This window comes from Pinus tabuliformis, chromosome 1_2 (assembly GCF_031772625.1).
Source record: "Pinus tabuliformis cultivar Carrire ecotype Pingquan chromosome 1_2, CPIR1, whole genome shotgun sequence".
In the NCBI taxonomy this organism is placed as follows: Eukaryota; Viridiplantae; Streptophyta; class Pinopsida; order Pinales; family Pinaceae; genus Pinus; species Pinus tabuliformis.
In genome coordinates this window covers 42488593-42504998 of record NC_142298.1, presented here as the reverse complement: position 1 = coordinate 42504998, position 16406 = coordinate 42488593, and the positions used below count along the sequence as shown (strand labels likewise).

Below are 16406 nucleotides of genomic sequence, written 5' to 3'. Positions count from 1 at the left end.
CTAGTGTCCTTACTGTCTTCGCTTTTCTTTCATTTAGTCCTTACTATTACGTTGCATGATTGTTATGTATATTGCTGATGGAATGATATGGATAATGAAAATTTAGATGTCTGCATATGTTAATCTTTAGCTAAATGCCCCAAAATTAACATTAATGTTGATACATTTTGCTTGGACTGATATCAAATGGACCATCCTTGATCGTTTGATGACATGATAGATTTCATGAAAGCTCTATGGTTTTGGACATTTGGATATGGAAAGAAAAATTGTACATGACAAAGTTTGTTGCAAATGATTTGAAGTCTTGGATGTGAAAGCCCTAGGATTTGTCGATAAAAACCTAGAGATGGACATGGATCAATGTCTTCGCTGAAAGAAGAAACCCTAGCTCATGCAAGGAAGGAAGGAAAGTATCTAATGATGATGTCATGGATGATAAAAGATTTCTACCAGATGGCAAGGATTAAAAGGGAGCTAACAAATTCCCCTCAATCCTCAAAATATATCTTATATTTCTCTTCCTTGATTATTATAATTGTTCTTTTACTATTAGTTAGCTTCTTGTCGTCTTCCATGGCCTCCTAGTGAGGATTGCAGGTACATTGTGAAGGTTGCCAAGTCTCTGGCAACCGATGGAAGTATTGGAAGAACAAAGAAAAGTGTGTGACAAGAGGATTCTCCCTGGAGTGATTTGTGTTCAAGAGGGAGAAATTGTATTAATATCTAGAATCATGCCCGACAGGCTCCGAGTTTAGAAGAAACAGGTTAGTGAACAAATTTGAAGGACTCGTGTCAAAAGGAGCAATAGTGGCAGAAAGAATTGCCTCTGTGATAGAGGGGGCAACCAAGATTGGCAGGATGCCCGAACAATAGCTGTGGTAAAATTTATGATTGAGCCAAGGCATGTGTTGAGTGCAGTTGCTAAGATGCACAAATTCAGTTTAGGGATCACTCTGATGACTAGGAAGCTGACAATTATTGAAAAAGAGTATATTGCAGTTTGCTTGACAAGTTGTGATGTAGGGGAGCCTCAGGATTGTTTGATGAAGTGCAAAGACAATCATAGTGACAAGTCAAAGCACGTGGAGCAGTGAGGCTCCTATTTATTTCAATGATCGAGCTGGTTGCTAACATTCTCACAAAGCCTTTATCCCTGGATGAAGTTGGTGTACTTTTGGGACAAGCTTGGAGTGATTGAAAATGTTTCCCTTGGTTAAAGGGAGTGTTGGTGTTGTGGCATCTATGGGCGGAGATTGCTCCCTTGGTCATGGGGTTTGAGTTGAAATCCATGGAATTTGCCTAAGGAGATTGGCCCTCTAAGCATTAAGGCTTGGGTTGCTCTCTTAGGTCATACGGTTTTACTAGGAAGCCATGGTTTACGGTTGGAGAGATTGGCCCTATGAGCATCGCAGCTGGGATTTCTCTCTTAGGTCATGGGGTTTGACCGAGAAACCATGGTTTATCGTTGGAGAGAATTGCCTTGTTAGCATTGAGCCCTGGATTGCTCCCTCGGTCAGTGGGGTTCTAACCATATTGCCATGGGGTTTAGCTAGTGGCTTGAGCTTGTACCTGATAGCATTAGGCAAGTATTTACCATTCAATGACATGTAACAATGTGGGAATGGTAAATGGGCCCCGGGTTTCACCATGGGTTAGGTGGAGTTCCTAACATGTTTGCAAGTGATGAATTGTTGAGTTGTTGACCCTAGGACTAGTGGGTGATTAGTGCCTCCTTTGATGCTGATGCGATGATGCTTTCCTCATGGTTTTGGTGTTGAACATGAGGTGGATAGTTTCATCAACATAACTGAGCTCATTCACCCTTTTCTTGTAATAGAGAAATTTTCAACAAGAGAACATCTGAAGAAGTCATTATGAATACCTCTCGACTTAAGAGGGTGTGTTGAATTTTGAAGCTATGGCCGGTCTTCATAACTATTTTTAGCCCTCCAAAATAAAAGAAAATGACAAATATAATTTGTCTTTCAAGTTGGCTTTCAAAGAGAAAAAAAAAACAATTTTTGAAACTTAAACTTTGCCTCCAAAATGTAAGGTTGGCTCCAATTCGGCCCAACCCAAGGTGTTGAAGAATTTAGGGCATCCGAGTTATGATGAGATTCTTCTAGCAATGATAACAATTTGTGAAGTACTTTTACCTTTCTTGTTAACACAATCTTCTTCTTATTATTTTTATTGCATGTTCTCTAACTTCATCAAATAGTTACCAAAAACACGAGACAAGAACACAAGATGTTGGTTCTCAGACAGGGCAAAACCTCTCTCTCCTAGAGAGGAAATCCCTTATTCAAATTTCTCTTATTGAAGCTTCAATTGACAAATGCCAAACCCTATACCCTTGACAAGGAGATCCTCCAAGCACAAGTCAAGCCTTTTTCCTTTGATCCGAGATCACTTCCTTTTGCAGCACTTTGTCTTCCTTTCGACACTTCGTCCTCCTTCTGGAACTTCATCCTCCTTCTGGCACTTTGTCCTTCTTCTTCTGGCACTTCGTCCTCTCACTGTGTTCTTCTTCCAGCAACTAATAGCAGCCCTAGTTATGCTTGCCTTAGAAAATATATTTCTCTTTGTTCCTTTGTAGACTTTCTCACTTAGGAAGAGGACCTTATACTTATCCAATCGAGCTCTTTCTTTTGATATAGTTACAGATCTGATGTGGTAGCAATGTGGCCTTAATTCTTCACACGTGTGAGAGGATTTCTTCGCGAAATGATGCTCGACTCCTCTTTCCTTCACTTGAGTAGTCTCCTTCTTCGCTTGAGTAAGAGGCCTAATAGGCACTCTTTCCTAGCCCAACTGATTCTCTTTGTATGACTGCAATAGGAGGGCTGTTATGATAGCAATAGGAGAGCTGTTATGACAGCAGAGAGAGCCTCCCTTCCTTCGCACGTGTGATTGTAATAGGCCTTAAGACAACCCTATAAAACTCAGTTTTCTTCCTTCCTTCGTTGCACTAGAGACACCTTTCTTTGTCCTTCTTATACCCTTTACTTGTCCTCCTTCACTGATTTCAGAGATCAGATGATGCTTCTTTTCTGATGTCGTATGACCCTTTATATAGGAGTTTGCCCCTCCTATTAGGCCGACTTGATGACTTGAGGCCGACTTGATCCCTATAATTCAGGTTGATTCCTTTTATGATGCCGACATATGGAGGAGACTTGTGACTTTGCTTGGAGGTATTTCTTAGACTCTAACACATAAATATACATGGTGTAGCATGCCCTTAAGGGTCTTCAATATTTCTTTTGACTCTTTGAATACCCTATAGTACTTTGACATGTGCTAGACCTATGCAATGAGAAAGAAACTCATTTATATACTTTACAAAAATAATATTTCTTTTCTTTTACAAGTACAAAGATCAAAATTACATTTATGAAGATCGAACCTAGTTACACTTTCTTCAACACTCCCTCTTAACTAGGGAGGTATTCATAAATCATTACAAGGTGTTTGGCCATTTTCAATCTAAAGAATTCACATAAGAGAAATCGGATTGATAATCCATCTGTTATAGCATTATAGTAACCAACATTGTTTCCATAGCAAGGCCTTGACTGACAGCGCTATCTCTCAGTAGATCAGAGCACAATGTTGGCGAGACCACTGACTATAGACACCATCATCATTGTCTCTCAAAGTACATACCCACTCGGGTGTTCACTGAGTATGACCTTCTAGGCCTATTCTTATCTCTTTGTTCCTTTCTAGACTTTCTCACTTACGAAGAGGACCTTATACTTTATCCAATTGAGCTCTTTCTTTTGATATAGTTGCAGATTTGATGTGGCAGCAGTGGCCCTAATTCTTTGCACGTGTGAGGATTTCTTCACGAAATGGTGCTTGACTCCTTCTCTTTCCTTCGCTTGAGTAGTCTCCTTCTTCGCTTGAGTAAGAGGCCTAATAGGCACTCTTTCCTAGCCCAACCAATTCTCTTTGTATGACTGCAATAGGAGGGCTGTTATGACAACAAAGAGAGCCTCCCTTCCTTCGCACGTGTGACTGTAATAGGCCTTAAGACAACCCTATAAAACTCGATTTTCTTCCTTCCTTCTTCGCTGCACTAGAGACACCTTTCTTTGTCCTTCTTATACCCTTTACTCGTCTTCCTTCTTCGCTGATTTCAGAGATGAGATGATGGTTCTTTTGTGATGTTGTATGACCCTTTGTATAGGAGTTTGCCCCTCCTATTAGGCTGACTTGATGACTTGAGGCTGACTTGATCCCTCTAATTCGGATTGCTTCCTTTTATGATGCTGACATATGGAGGAGACTTGTGACTTTGCTTGGAGGTATTTCTTGGACTCTAATACATAACTATACATGGTGTAGCATGCCCTTAATGGTATTCAATATTTCTTTTGACTCTTTGACTACCCTATAGCACTTTGACATGTGCTAGACCTATGCAATGAGCAAGAAACTCATTTCTATAATTTACAAAAATAATATTTTTTTTCTTGTACAAGTACACAGATCAAAATTACATTTATGAAGATCGAGCCTAGTTACTCTTTCTTCAACACAAGGGACGTCCATCTGGGCTCCTTTGATCACTAGATAAAGGCCATTTGACCTCCTCTATTGGGAAAAATTCAGATCACAAGGACTAGTCTGAGGCAGAAATAGGACGAAATCTGAGGCAGAAGATGAAACTGGAGGCCAAATTGAAGGACGAATTCTGCAACAGACCAAAATCTCTGTGGTATAGCAGATTGAATTTCTGAGGCTGATAGAGGGCAGTCTGACCAAGTTTGTCCTGGGTTTGGTAATTGGTCAATTTATCTTTGTCTTGACTAGAAAATTCATAATGTATCTCTCGTTGAATTGGACAAATTTCTCTAAGAAAAGGTTGTTGGGTTTTTCCCCTTGTTTGGGGTTTTCCTAGGGTAAACTTTGTGTATTTTTTGTTTGGTTGTCTCTTCATGATCCTACTGGTTTGATTGTTTACAATGTTGAGATTTTCTATGTGTAATTGCTTAATGATAAATGCGACACTAGACAAAATAATGAAGTAATGATTGGAAGCAATTATCAGTATAGGAAATCATTAAAAATCAACAATATGTACCACTTGAGATCTTATACATCTTATATATCAATTTTATTTTGATATTTATGTAGCAATGTGTTTTGTTTGATGTTGATGTTGGTTTAAAAGTTAAAAAAGTTGATAAAAATGATTATTTTTGTATTTTTTTCAAGTTTCCCGATAATTTTCGATATTTTCCCCAATATTGTTGACAATTTAAATTTTGGTCCCTTGGTGATAAATTGTCCCTTGGTGATAAATTGCCGATAACTATAAATGTAATACTAGTGCTGCATATCATGGTCTAGGTCTGGTGCACACAATTGTGGGTGTTAAATTGGAAAAGGTTGATGGAGCTTCTTGGTGCATGCTAGGCAGTGTTATATATTATCGTCATTGTGGTTGGATTAGAGTTAGAGTGCTTAAATTGCAAAACTCCTTTGCAACTTTCAATTTTAGGATGGTTTTTGAAGTCCAGAGTATAGTAGAACATAACTACCTTGTAGCTTGAGAGTTTTATTGGCTCCACTTTTGTTTTGTTCCTATCAACTACGTAGGGAGAGTCAAGATATATCATCATCTTGTGAAGGAGAACTATACTTGTAGATTTCATATTTTGGAATTCAGGGCCAAGAATCATTTCATATTTAGATGACTTGTTTGCTGTTTCTATGGTTGCCATCGTTGTTTGTTGAGAGACTCATATGACTCCTTCATAACTTTGGTATAATACAAGGACCAAAGATGTCCTGCCTTGTTCCTTTACTATATCTTTAACAATATATTCTTAGAGGATTTTCCATGGTGCTGGTTCCAAACTATCAAGTCCCATGTTTACTCTCTAGCCTTGTGGCTAGGTTTCCACTATAGCCTTTGAAAACCTCAACTAGTTGTCAGCACAAATTCTCATTGCCAACCATTTTTCAGTTCTTGGATGCTATTGCTCTCAGGCTTTTATCTTGGTGACCACCTCTGGTTTCACACCCCTTTTCATGCTTTGGGTCTTTCTTCGGCTTCACTGTATTTCTTGTAAATCTTGCTTTTTATTTATACTAGATTGAAGTGGAAACTTTGTGATATGCAGAGAAATATATATATATATATATATATATATATAATTAATTGATCGAAGATGATTGTTTATAGTGGGGGTTCCTGGCTTATATATCGCCATGGTCACCCTTGGACGATCCCTTTCGTCTAATTAACCTAAAATTAAATAATAAACCTAAAATTTAAAATAATAAATAATTTTTACATAACATTGCCTTCCTCTCGAAAGAATGCTTTGTCCTCAAAGCATACGTAACGACGGATGTTGTTGACAAAATGATTCATTCTCCGAAGAAGCATCTTCTTCGGGTAAGTCCTTCCATTTGATCAGATATTCCTTGATTGTACGATGTCGAAGCTTTCTTTCTCTAGTAGATAAAATACCTTCTGGTTCTAGAATGACCCTTCCTTCATCATCCAAAGATGGAAGCGTTGTTTGCGTTGATTGATTGTTGCCTAGTGCCCTTTTAAGGCATGATACATGGAATACGTTGTGAACACGACTTGTCTCTAGAAGGATTAACCCATATGCAACTTGGCTAATCTTTTGATTGATATGATAAGGTCCATAGAACTTTGGTGCCAATTTGTTTTTTCCTTTCTGTTTTAGGGATAATTGTTTGTATGGTTGGAGCTTGACAAACACCCATTCTTCGACTTCAAACTCTCTTTCGGTTCTGTTATGGTCTGCTTGTTGCTTCATGCGATTCCTTGCATTATTCAAGTTTTCTTTTAATATTTGGACGATTTTTTGGGTTTCTTCTAGTTGATCTTTAACAGTAGGTAGATTTGTCTGGACAACAGCTAGATCTTTCCATTTCGGGGGTTCATACCCATATAAAGCTTGAAATGGCATCATTTTTTCAGACGTATGATAAGTGGATTTATACCACCATTCAGCAAGATGTAACCATTGAGCCCACTTATTTTGTTTTTCTATAGCATAGCAACGTAGGTAGGCCTCCAAACATTTATTGACAACCTTTGTTTGGCCATCTGTTTGAGGGTGATAAGCGGAACTCATATTTAGGTAGGTTCCTATATGGTTGAACAATTCCTTCTAGAAATTACCCTTGAACTTGGCATCTCTATCACTCACAGTGACTTTCGGAAAACCGTGTAACTTATATATATTTTTGCAAAATATTTCAGCGATTTCTTTTGCTGAGTATGATTTCTTTATTGCCATAAAGTGAGCATATTTGGTGAGTTTGTCGACTACTACGAAAATCTTGTCCTTGCCTTCAGATACTGGTAATCCTTCAATAAAGTCCATCGAAATTTCTTCCCATTTCTGATTTGGAATGTTTAAAGGGTGAAGTAATCCCGGTGTCGTAATATTCTCACTTTTATTCCTTTGACATGTGTCACATTCTGCTACATACTTCTAAATATCGCGACTCATTCCTTTCCAAAAGAAGGATTGACGTGCATTGTAGTAAGTCTTGAAGAATCCTACATGTCTAGCTGATGGTGAGTCACGTGATTCCTTCAGTGTCTTAAATTTAAACTTGGAATTTGTATTTAGATAGATTCTTCCCTTGTACCAAAGGATATCAGTCTTCCACTCAAATTTTGAGATGTTGGGAAGGTTATTGATTATTGCCGTTATTTTTGGATCGTTGGCATACTCACTTTGAATTTCGTTAAGCCACTCAGGAACAACAACCGAAATTGCAAGTAGTGTTGGTTCTTCATCTTTCTTGGATAGGGCATCTGCTACTACATTGTCTTTACCTCTTTTATGTAGTATTTCCAAGTCAAAAGCGGCAATTTTTTCAATCCATTTTGTTGTTCTTTGGAAAGTGTTTTTTGTTGAAGGAGACGCTGGAGATTGTTGTGGTCTGTTTGAATGGAAAACTTACTTCCCAAAAGATATTGCCTCCACTTAGCTAGTGCGTGCATGATAGCGAGCATTTCTTTGTTGTATGTGGATTTGAGGCATTCTCTTTGTTGAGCTTCCTACTTTCAAAAGCTATTGGATGTCCTTGTTGCATTAATATTGCACCTATACCAAAACCGGAAGCATCACACAATGTTAAATGGTTTAGAAAAATCTGGTGTTGCTAATATGGGAGCATTAGACATAATTTCCTTTAATTTTTCAAAACACCTTCCTGCTTCCTCATCCCATAGAAACGAATTCTTCTTTAAAAGATTTGTCAGAGGTGCAGTTATATGTGCATAGTTTTTTATAAACCTTCGGTAATATCCAGTCAAACCGAAGAACCCTCTTAGCTTGGATATATTGACAGGTTTGGTCCATTCTTTTATAGCTTTGATTTTATTAGGGTCCACCTTTATGCCTTCATGGGATATAATGTGTCCAAGGTATTCTACTTCTTCCTTTCCAAAGGTGCATTTGGATTTTTTTGCATAAAATTGATGTTCTTTAAGTAGTGTAAGAACTTTGTCCAGATGTTGCAAGTGCTCTTTCCAAGTTTTACTGTAAATTAGAATATCGTCAAAGAATACTAATACAAACTTCCTAAGATGTGGACGAAATAATTCGTTCATAGTTGCTTGAAACGTTGTTGGTGCATTGGTTAATCCAAACGACATTACTTTAAATTCATAGTGATCTTCGTGTGTTCGGAATGCCGTTTTTGGTATGTCTTCCAATATGATTCTAATTTGATAGTAGCCTGATCTTAAGTCCAACTTTGAGAAGTACTTTGCGCCATGTAGCTCATCCAACATTTCGTCGATAAAGGGAATTGTGAACTTGTTTTTGATTGTTTTTTTGTTTAATCCTTTATAATCAATGCATAGCCTGAATGAACCATCTTTCTTCCTTACCAATACCACTGGAGCGGCGTAAGGACTTTTACTTTTCGAGATGATTCCACACTTTAAAAGGTCTTGGATTAATCTCTCAATTTCTGTTTTTTGGTGATGTGGATATTGGTATGGCTTGATGTTGATGGGGTCTGATCCTGCCTTGACTTCTATTGTATGCTCAATTTCCCTATTAGGTAGCATTTTCATAGGTAGGTCTTCAAATACTTTTTCATGTTTTTGAATTAGATCTTGTATCTCTGGTGACTCTTCACTGATCATATTTGCAGATAACGTTTCTGATTGGTGACATTGTACTACATAAGCGGGTGCTCCTTTTCGAATCATCTTCATCATCTAAGATGATGATACAACTTGAGTTTCTGGTGCTTGGAATCTATGTAGTTTGTACTTCTGACCTCCCCATTTGAATTTTATGAATTGTACTTGATGGTTGGCGGCATAAGTACCTAAAGTTCGTAGCCATTGGATACCTAAGACTACATGTACTCCTCCTATTGGTACTGTGAAGAACGGAGACTCTAAATTAAAGTCTTGAATCTGCAATTTGACCTTATGGAATTTTTCCACTTTTTCAATCTTCTTACTGTCAGCTACCATCACCTTCATGTTTGATAAGGGAAACGAAAAAATATTAAGTCTCTTTGCCATGGTTGCATCTAAAAAATTGTGGGTGCTGCCAGAGTCAATGAGAACCACTACGTTGTTCTTCTTTATATGTCCTTTCAACTTTAACATCTGGTTGTGATATACCTGTCATAGCTGATAGCGACACTTGCGGAATACGTCCGACATCTAATTCTGGTGAGAATTCTGGGGTATCTTCTGTTTCTTCTATGTCAGAATCTTCACTGTTTGAATCATTTGTTGCTTCACAATTATATAGGTTCTTTGGTTCTTTTCCTTTAGCACATCTATGTTTGGGGTCCCACTTCTCACCACAATGTTTGCTTTACCTTCTTTTATCCTTTGCATTTCCACATTAGATTTTTCATCTTCACGACGATGTGGTGGAACATATCTTGTATTATTTGAGTCCACATACTGGAGTATTCTTCATCTTGAATATGTTTTTCCCGATTTTGACCAAAATATTTGTTCGAATTTCTTTTTGGTTGTTTTTGCTTTTCGTCTTGCTACTTCTATTGATGTAATGTCATGCATCTCAAGTTCCACTTGTAAATGGGTTTTGAGTCCCGAGATGTGTGATTGAATTAGACGAGACTCTTATAATCCAGGTACTCCTGTTACTAAGGTCTCCCATTCTTGGGTGTATTTGTCCACACTTCCTTTTTGTCGTAATTAGATGAGTTTTGAAAAGAACTCTTCTTCCTTTACACCTTGGAATCTTTTAAAGAATGCATCCTTAAATTTTCTCCAACTAATGACGTGTGTTGTCTTTTTCCACCACATATACCGATTATATGCTTCCCCTTCCATTTTCATGGATGTGTGCCTGAGCTTTTCGTCAACATCATTGATGTCATATATCTCAAAGTATTCTTCTGCTTTATTTATCCATGCAACATTTTTTTTTTCGTTTCCATCGAATTTAGGCATCTCGACTTTTGCCCTTCGCTGGTATGTCACTAATGGTTGAGCGAAAAAGGGGTGTTGATTGGTAAAGGTATCCCAAAGTTGTTTATTTGTAAGAGTTGCGTTACTTATTTCTTAGTGGTGTCGCCGATTTTTTTGGGGATTCAGCTTTTCCTTGAGAGTCTGTTGATTTCGTTGAATCTGATGAGTTGTGCTCTTGATTTTCTTCATCTTCTTGTAGTAGTTGTGCGGGTGTATAATTCATCTTTTTACACATAAGTTTCAGCAATGTTAAGGTCTCTTTTTGATTCACTTCTGATTTGACACGGTGATGCTCCATCTGTATTTGTATTCGATTTGTCGTATCCTGAAGCCTTTTGATATCGTCAGCCTGCCCCTTAAGCTTGATCTGGAAATCATCTAATTTTTTATTGACCTCATTGTTGTTGTTATTCATCTTATGCTCCGCATCAACCAATTTTTTTTGGAAATCAGCCATTGTCATTGTCGACATTGAGCGAGTTTGTGGGGGCGTGTATTTATCTGCTAGCTTAAATTTTATTTATTATTTAATTTTTTTTTTTTTTTAATTAATTAAATTAATGTTATATATAACTTGTATATAATTATATTATATATACATTATATATAAATTAATGTATCATATACATATATTATAATTAAATTAACGTTATAATTATATTATTTATATATATATATATATATATATATATATATATATCATATACGTCAACTATGGACAGTCACATCTTATCTTTTGACTGTTAAAAAAAAACTAGCGAATATCACTGCAGATTTAACGATGGGCTACGGATTTGGACGGAGCTGATAAGGGAATAGCAATATGACGGCCGTGGACGGTAGGCAACAAGGGACGTGGTGTGTGGGCTGGACGGAGGGTTTTAGCGTATCCGCAGAGGATTTGTATGGCAGAAAGTGCGTGGACAGGGAGGTGGAGTCAGGTATGATGGCAAGAGCACAGTGGAAGAACAACGGGAGGTGGAAGAACAGATGCAGGGATCACGATTGGCAGCGGATGGAAGGCGTGTGGGTAGGTTGGGAGTCGGGCGATAGTGTGGAGACAACAAGGCACAGGTAATGGTGGCAGCGCAGTCACAAGACGGAGCAGGAGCCGACGGGATCACGATAGCAGAGTCGAGGGCGGTAGACAAGGCAGTGGCACGATGACGAAGGCGGACAAGATTTTGATGGCGACACGATGGTTATCAGTGATAAGGGCAGAGAGTGGGTGACTACAACGGAAATGATACGCACAACGAAAAGAACTTGGGATGGGTGCGTGAAACCAGCACAGGCGAGAGGATTCGTTGCTCTGATACCAATGAAGTGGAAACTTCATGATATGCAGAGAAATATATATATATATATATATATATATATATATATATATATATATATATATATATGATTAATTGACTGAAGATGACTGTTTACAGTGGGGGTACCTGGCCTATATACCGCCATGGGCACCCTTTGGGGAAAGGGCATGATCTTATGATCGTGCCCTTTCGTCTAATTAACCTAAAATTAAATAATAAACCTAAAATTTAAAATAATAAATAATTTTTATAGGACATAGATTTTAAAGATGTTCTGGGCACTGTTGCACTTATCGCGATATTATCGGAATTATCGCGGTAATATTGCCAAAACGAACCTCGATGATAATATCAGTAGTAATTATCGCAATAATTTGCCCTTTTGAAATTATCACGATAATTTCAATTTATCATGATAATTTTGAAATTATCACCCTATTTTTGTCAATATCAATTTATTACCAATTTTTCTTTAATAACTTTTGACTTTAATTTTGTAAAAGTGAGTTAGGGGATTGAGCTGTGAGTACTCTGACTATTTCCATCAAGCAAACCAGGGAAAATCTATTGTTTTCATTTCCCATGGTTCATCTCATGAGATAGATACCCTCGTAGTTAATGGTAATATTAAATTCTTAAAGTAAAAGTGACATTTTCCTTTATCTTTAATTTTCATCCTTTATTGAAATTGTTAACATTACCATTAATTGACACAGGATGTTTGAGAGTGGTTCCAACTTCATTGGATTTCATATGGAGAAAGTAGAATTTTAGATCCCATTCAAAATCCAACAGGCTTAACAGCTTTTAGGATTGGCGGGGTTGCAATGTTTTTACTGCACTCTGTGATGTACAAGGGTATGGAACTAACATTTAATCAAGATCACCAAACCCTCTATGCACCTCAATGTTGGTGGCATCCACTGTAGAGCTCCTACTTCACGACCCTAGTAAAAATGTGCACTTCACTCAAGCAAAATCATTGATTAGGATGTTAAGCATTTTCTATCTTATTTTAATTCCCAGAGGGTTATTTTGATGAGGAGGATCCCAATATAGGCAATGATTTTGATGTTATGTAGTTATTTGTTATAACATGATTTTCTTTGGATTTCAGAGGGGCCATTTAAAGCCTCTCTATTGATCTATTTTGATTCACTTGGTGATATTTTGGTTATATGCACCGTTGCTATATACATAGAGAATTTTTCCTGTTTGTGTATAATAATTTGGATTCATATGGATGCTCATGAATTATATGTTCTTTTCAAAAGTGAATATTTTATGTATATTTTGGTCTACCAATCTTTCGGTCCAGTTCTAATAACATTGTTGAGGATGCTGTGAGCATTTTCCATCAAGCAAACAAGGGGAAATCCGTTGTTTTCATTGCCATGATTCATCTCATGAGATACATTTATTTTTGTTTTGATATTATTTTGTGTCATTCTATTAGATCTCATTAGTCGGGACAAATATCATATTTCAATATCGATGTTTAATATATCACTTGACATCTTATATATCTTAGATATCGATTATATTTTCATATTTATGTAGCAATGTGTTTGTTTGATGTGGATGTTGTTTTATACGTTAAAAAAATTGAAAAAAAATGATTATTTTTGTTTTTTTTTTGGGTTAAATTTCCCAATAATTTCGGATATTTACCCCAATATCGCCAATAATTTAAACTTCAGACCCCTGGCAATAAATTGCGAATAACGATAAATGTAACATTGGTTGTGGGCACTCCTATTGTACATTTTGGTCATTGTGCTTTAGCAGCTCAATTCACCATCTTCAGCCACTAGTGGAATCTACATTTATAAATTAAATACCAATTATCTCTCCAAGCGTTTATTCCCTATGATGTGCTGATTCTGTCTCACAACTTTCTTTATGCATGAATTTTGTGGGTGCACCACCCTTTTCTTCTCTTCATTTGTTAGGAAAAAGAATATGCCTGTGATATTGGAAACATGCAAGTTCATTTAAAAGTTAACTTGATTTACTGACATGTTCTTTTATTTGTAGCCAGTATTATTGGATTTATTTATGTAAGTTAGTTTTATTTCTCACCAGTATTCATGTGGTAAGGATGTGGTGGTTTGACCTCTGCAGTTGTCCTCTCTTGCCAGTCGTATTAGTCCCATCTGCAGAAGTGTTAAATAACAAACACTATCTGCAATTGCTTGATGTTACAAGTCTTATCACTCTGTATGTGACTGTTTATAACATTTACTCTGCATATGAAGCTTGCCTTTATAGCACTGAAATCTTATGATCATCCTCTTATGAATCAGATAGCCGAGATAATTAAAGAAGATTTGTGGCCTAACCCCCTGAGGTACTTCAACAATGTAAGTGCAGAGTATGATGAAGTATATTATTTCCTTTTAAAATGTATTGTCCTAGATTCATGGAAATTTGTTGATGTAGCTGTCATGAATTTCCAATGAAAATGGCAGGAAGCAGATGGAGAAGATTATGAAGATGATGATGACAATGATGATGATGAAGAGCGTGTAAGTAAAAAGCATGGTTCTGTTAATTCATTACTAATATTTATCTATTGTTATGCACCGAGGGTAAATAACCTGGTTACTATTTATGTTTGTTTCAATAATTGCTTTGTAGGACAATTTACCATATTACCCTGTATTGGTTATATTTTTGGCAGGGCACGGGTAATGAAGGCACTGATGAAGATGATGAAGAGCAAGATGAGGATGATGAAGTTGATGATGTCTGAGATTCCTTACTGTTTTCTGAATGGGCTTTAGTTTGTTCTGAGAAATCAAGAAATCCAAGTTGTATATTTAAGAGACATATTCGTAATGTAGATGGAAGTCTTAATTATATATTTTTTGATAGCAAGGTAATAGCCATGTCGGCAGGCCAGGAAAAGCTTTGCTCCATGTGCAAAAGGTCTTATTCTGGGTTGTATGTATAACCTTTATCAATGAAGAACATAACGTCTCTACAGTGAAATTGTTTAAGATGTAATGAAGGTTAATTCTGACCTATTCCACAAAATATTTATTTAAGTGCTGAGATCTGTAATGGTCCTAACTAATATACCATTTGTGAGAACTACTGGATTGCATAGTGCATTTTGAAAACTATTTAAGGTACTGAAACTAATGGCTATAAGTTTGGTAGTGTTAGCACAACTGTTTTATTTGTGTTGCCTTGGTAATGTAATTTAAAACGATTCTATAATTGAAACAGAAAACTTGTCATGGCTGTGTTAAAACTGCTCCCATTATTTGCAATCATGTAACCTCGATATTGGGGATGGTGTTGTTATCGCCCACTACTTTAAGTGTACGGTGATAGCATGTACCACCAGTAACTGCCCATTCATAAGGATGCATATATTTTAACTAGAAAGCACACCCTCAGAGTAGTTTTAAAGATGGTTTGTTTACTTGTATTTCCTCACCTTATTAGATTTTGTCACATGGAAGTGTCTGAATCTACAATCGGACTGTCGAAAGATTCTGAACTTCAAAGGATGTCATATAGCGCAGTTGTATTTTGCAGCTAGATGAATGAGGGTGATTATGGGTGTTTAAAATAATCAAACTTAGGAAAATCCAAGTGATTCAGTAAGAGCTGTTGTGAAAGGATATAAGTAGATACGAAGTGTCACAATGTGAAAAGTTTGCTCGTTTCACTGCAGTGACATGTAGGCAGTGGCTAAAGTACAAATGTTACAATATAATCTAAAGTTGCAATGCACTTGAAGCTGCAATTATCTTGCAGACTAGCATTGATATCGTTGTTTCCTGTGATAGACAGGACGTGTGAATTTATTGTGGCCTACATGGGTTAATTGGAAATCTATCAAACATGTACTTGACTTTTGACTCTAAATGAGGCATAAGAAATACATCAAATAATCAGTGTAAATAAGGAAATATATATATGCTAACAATGACCGAACATGCAAGTCAAAATATGCATAAAATGTTTAGTGTTAAAGAAAAATAGAGAGTATATATACCGATAGGGACTGAACATGCAAGTTTGCTGATTTATATTGCATACAAGGCTGCAAATAGGGAAATGTACGTTGAGTCAGCGGCTAACGCTAGTTCTCCCTCTAATTCAGATAGGCCAGGGCAATGATGATTGGTATAATGGCTATGATTATTGAAAACCTGCTACCCATCATTTGGATCCGTTGACCTGGGATAGTGCAATCATTTGGACCCAAGAACTCTTCTAAGCAATTTCCGCAAACTGCATGGGCGTCTGCCATTGAATGTGGTCTTATAAATGTCCAATGTAACCATGTTATATATCCACCCTAGTGATCAAGTTTGACTTGGTCATAGGGGTTCATATATCTTGTGCAGTTAGTGTTCATGATAAACATTTTTTAGGGAGTTGTCTATAATGCGACTTTTTGAAGATTCCGGTGACGGAATCCGGCGAAGAAATTGAGGTCAAATCTTGATTTCTTGCCGTTAAAATGGTTTTTTAACTGCATATTTGGATTCAGCACCCTGAAAAACCCCTGGGACGCTTTCATTATGCAGAAACTAGCTATCAAACTTGCCATTCCAATAATTCTTGCCGGATTTCGACCG

The 16406-nt window shown here is 36.9% G+C and overlaps 1 protein-coding gene across 1 annotated transcript in view; it reads left to right on the top strand.

The window, feature by feature from the left end:
* The window catches only part of LOC149204310 (NAP1-related protein 2-like), a 165837-nt gene extending 150951 nt beyond the window's left edge, over nucleotides 1-14886 (top strand). Inside the window, exons 8-10 of the mRNA XM_089394688.1 lie at nucleotides 14112-14168; nucleotides 14277-14333; nucleotides 14489-14886. Of these exons, the coding sequence (XP_089250814.1) occupies nucleotides 14112-14168; nucleotides 14277-14333; nucleotides 14489-14560 (186 nt within the window). The 3' untranslated portion in view covers nucleotides 14561-14886. The remainder of the gene's footprint in view (nucleotides 1-14111; nucleotides 14169-14276; nucleotides 14334-14488) is intronic.
* Nucleotides 14887-16406: the final 1520 nt, after the last annotated feature.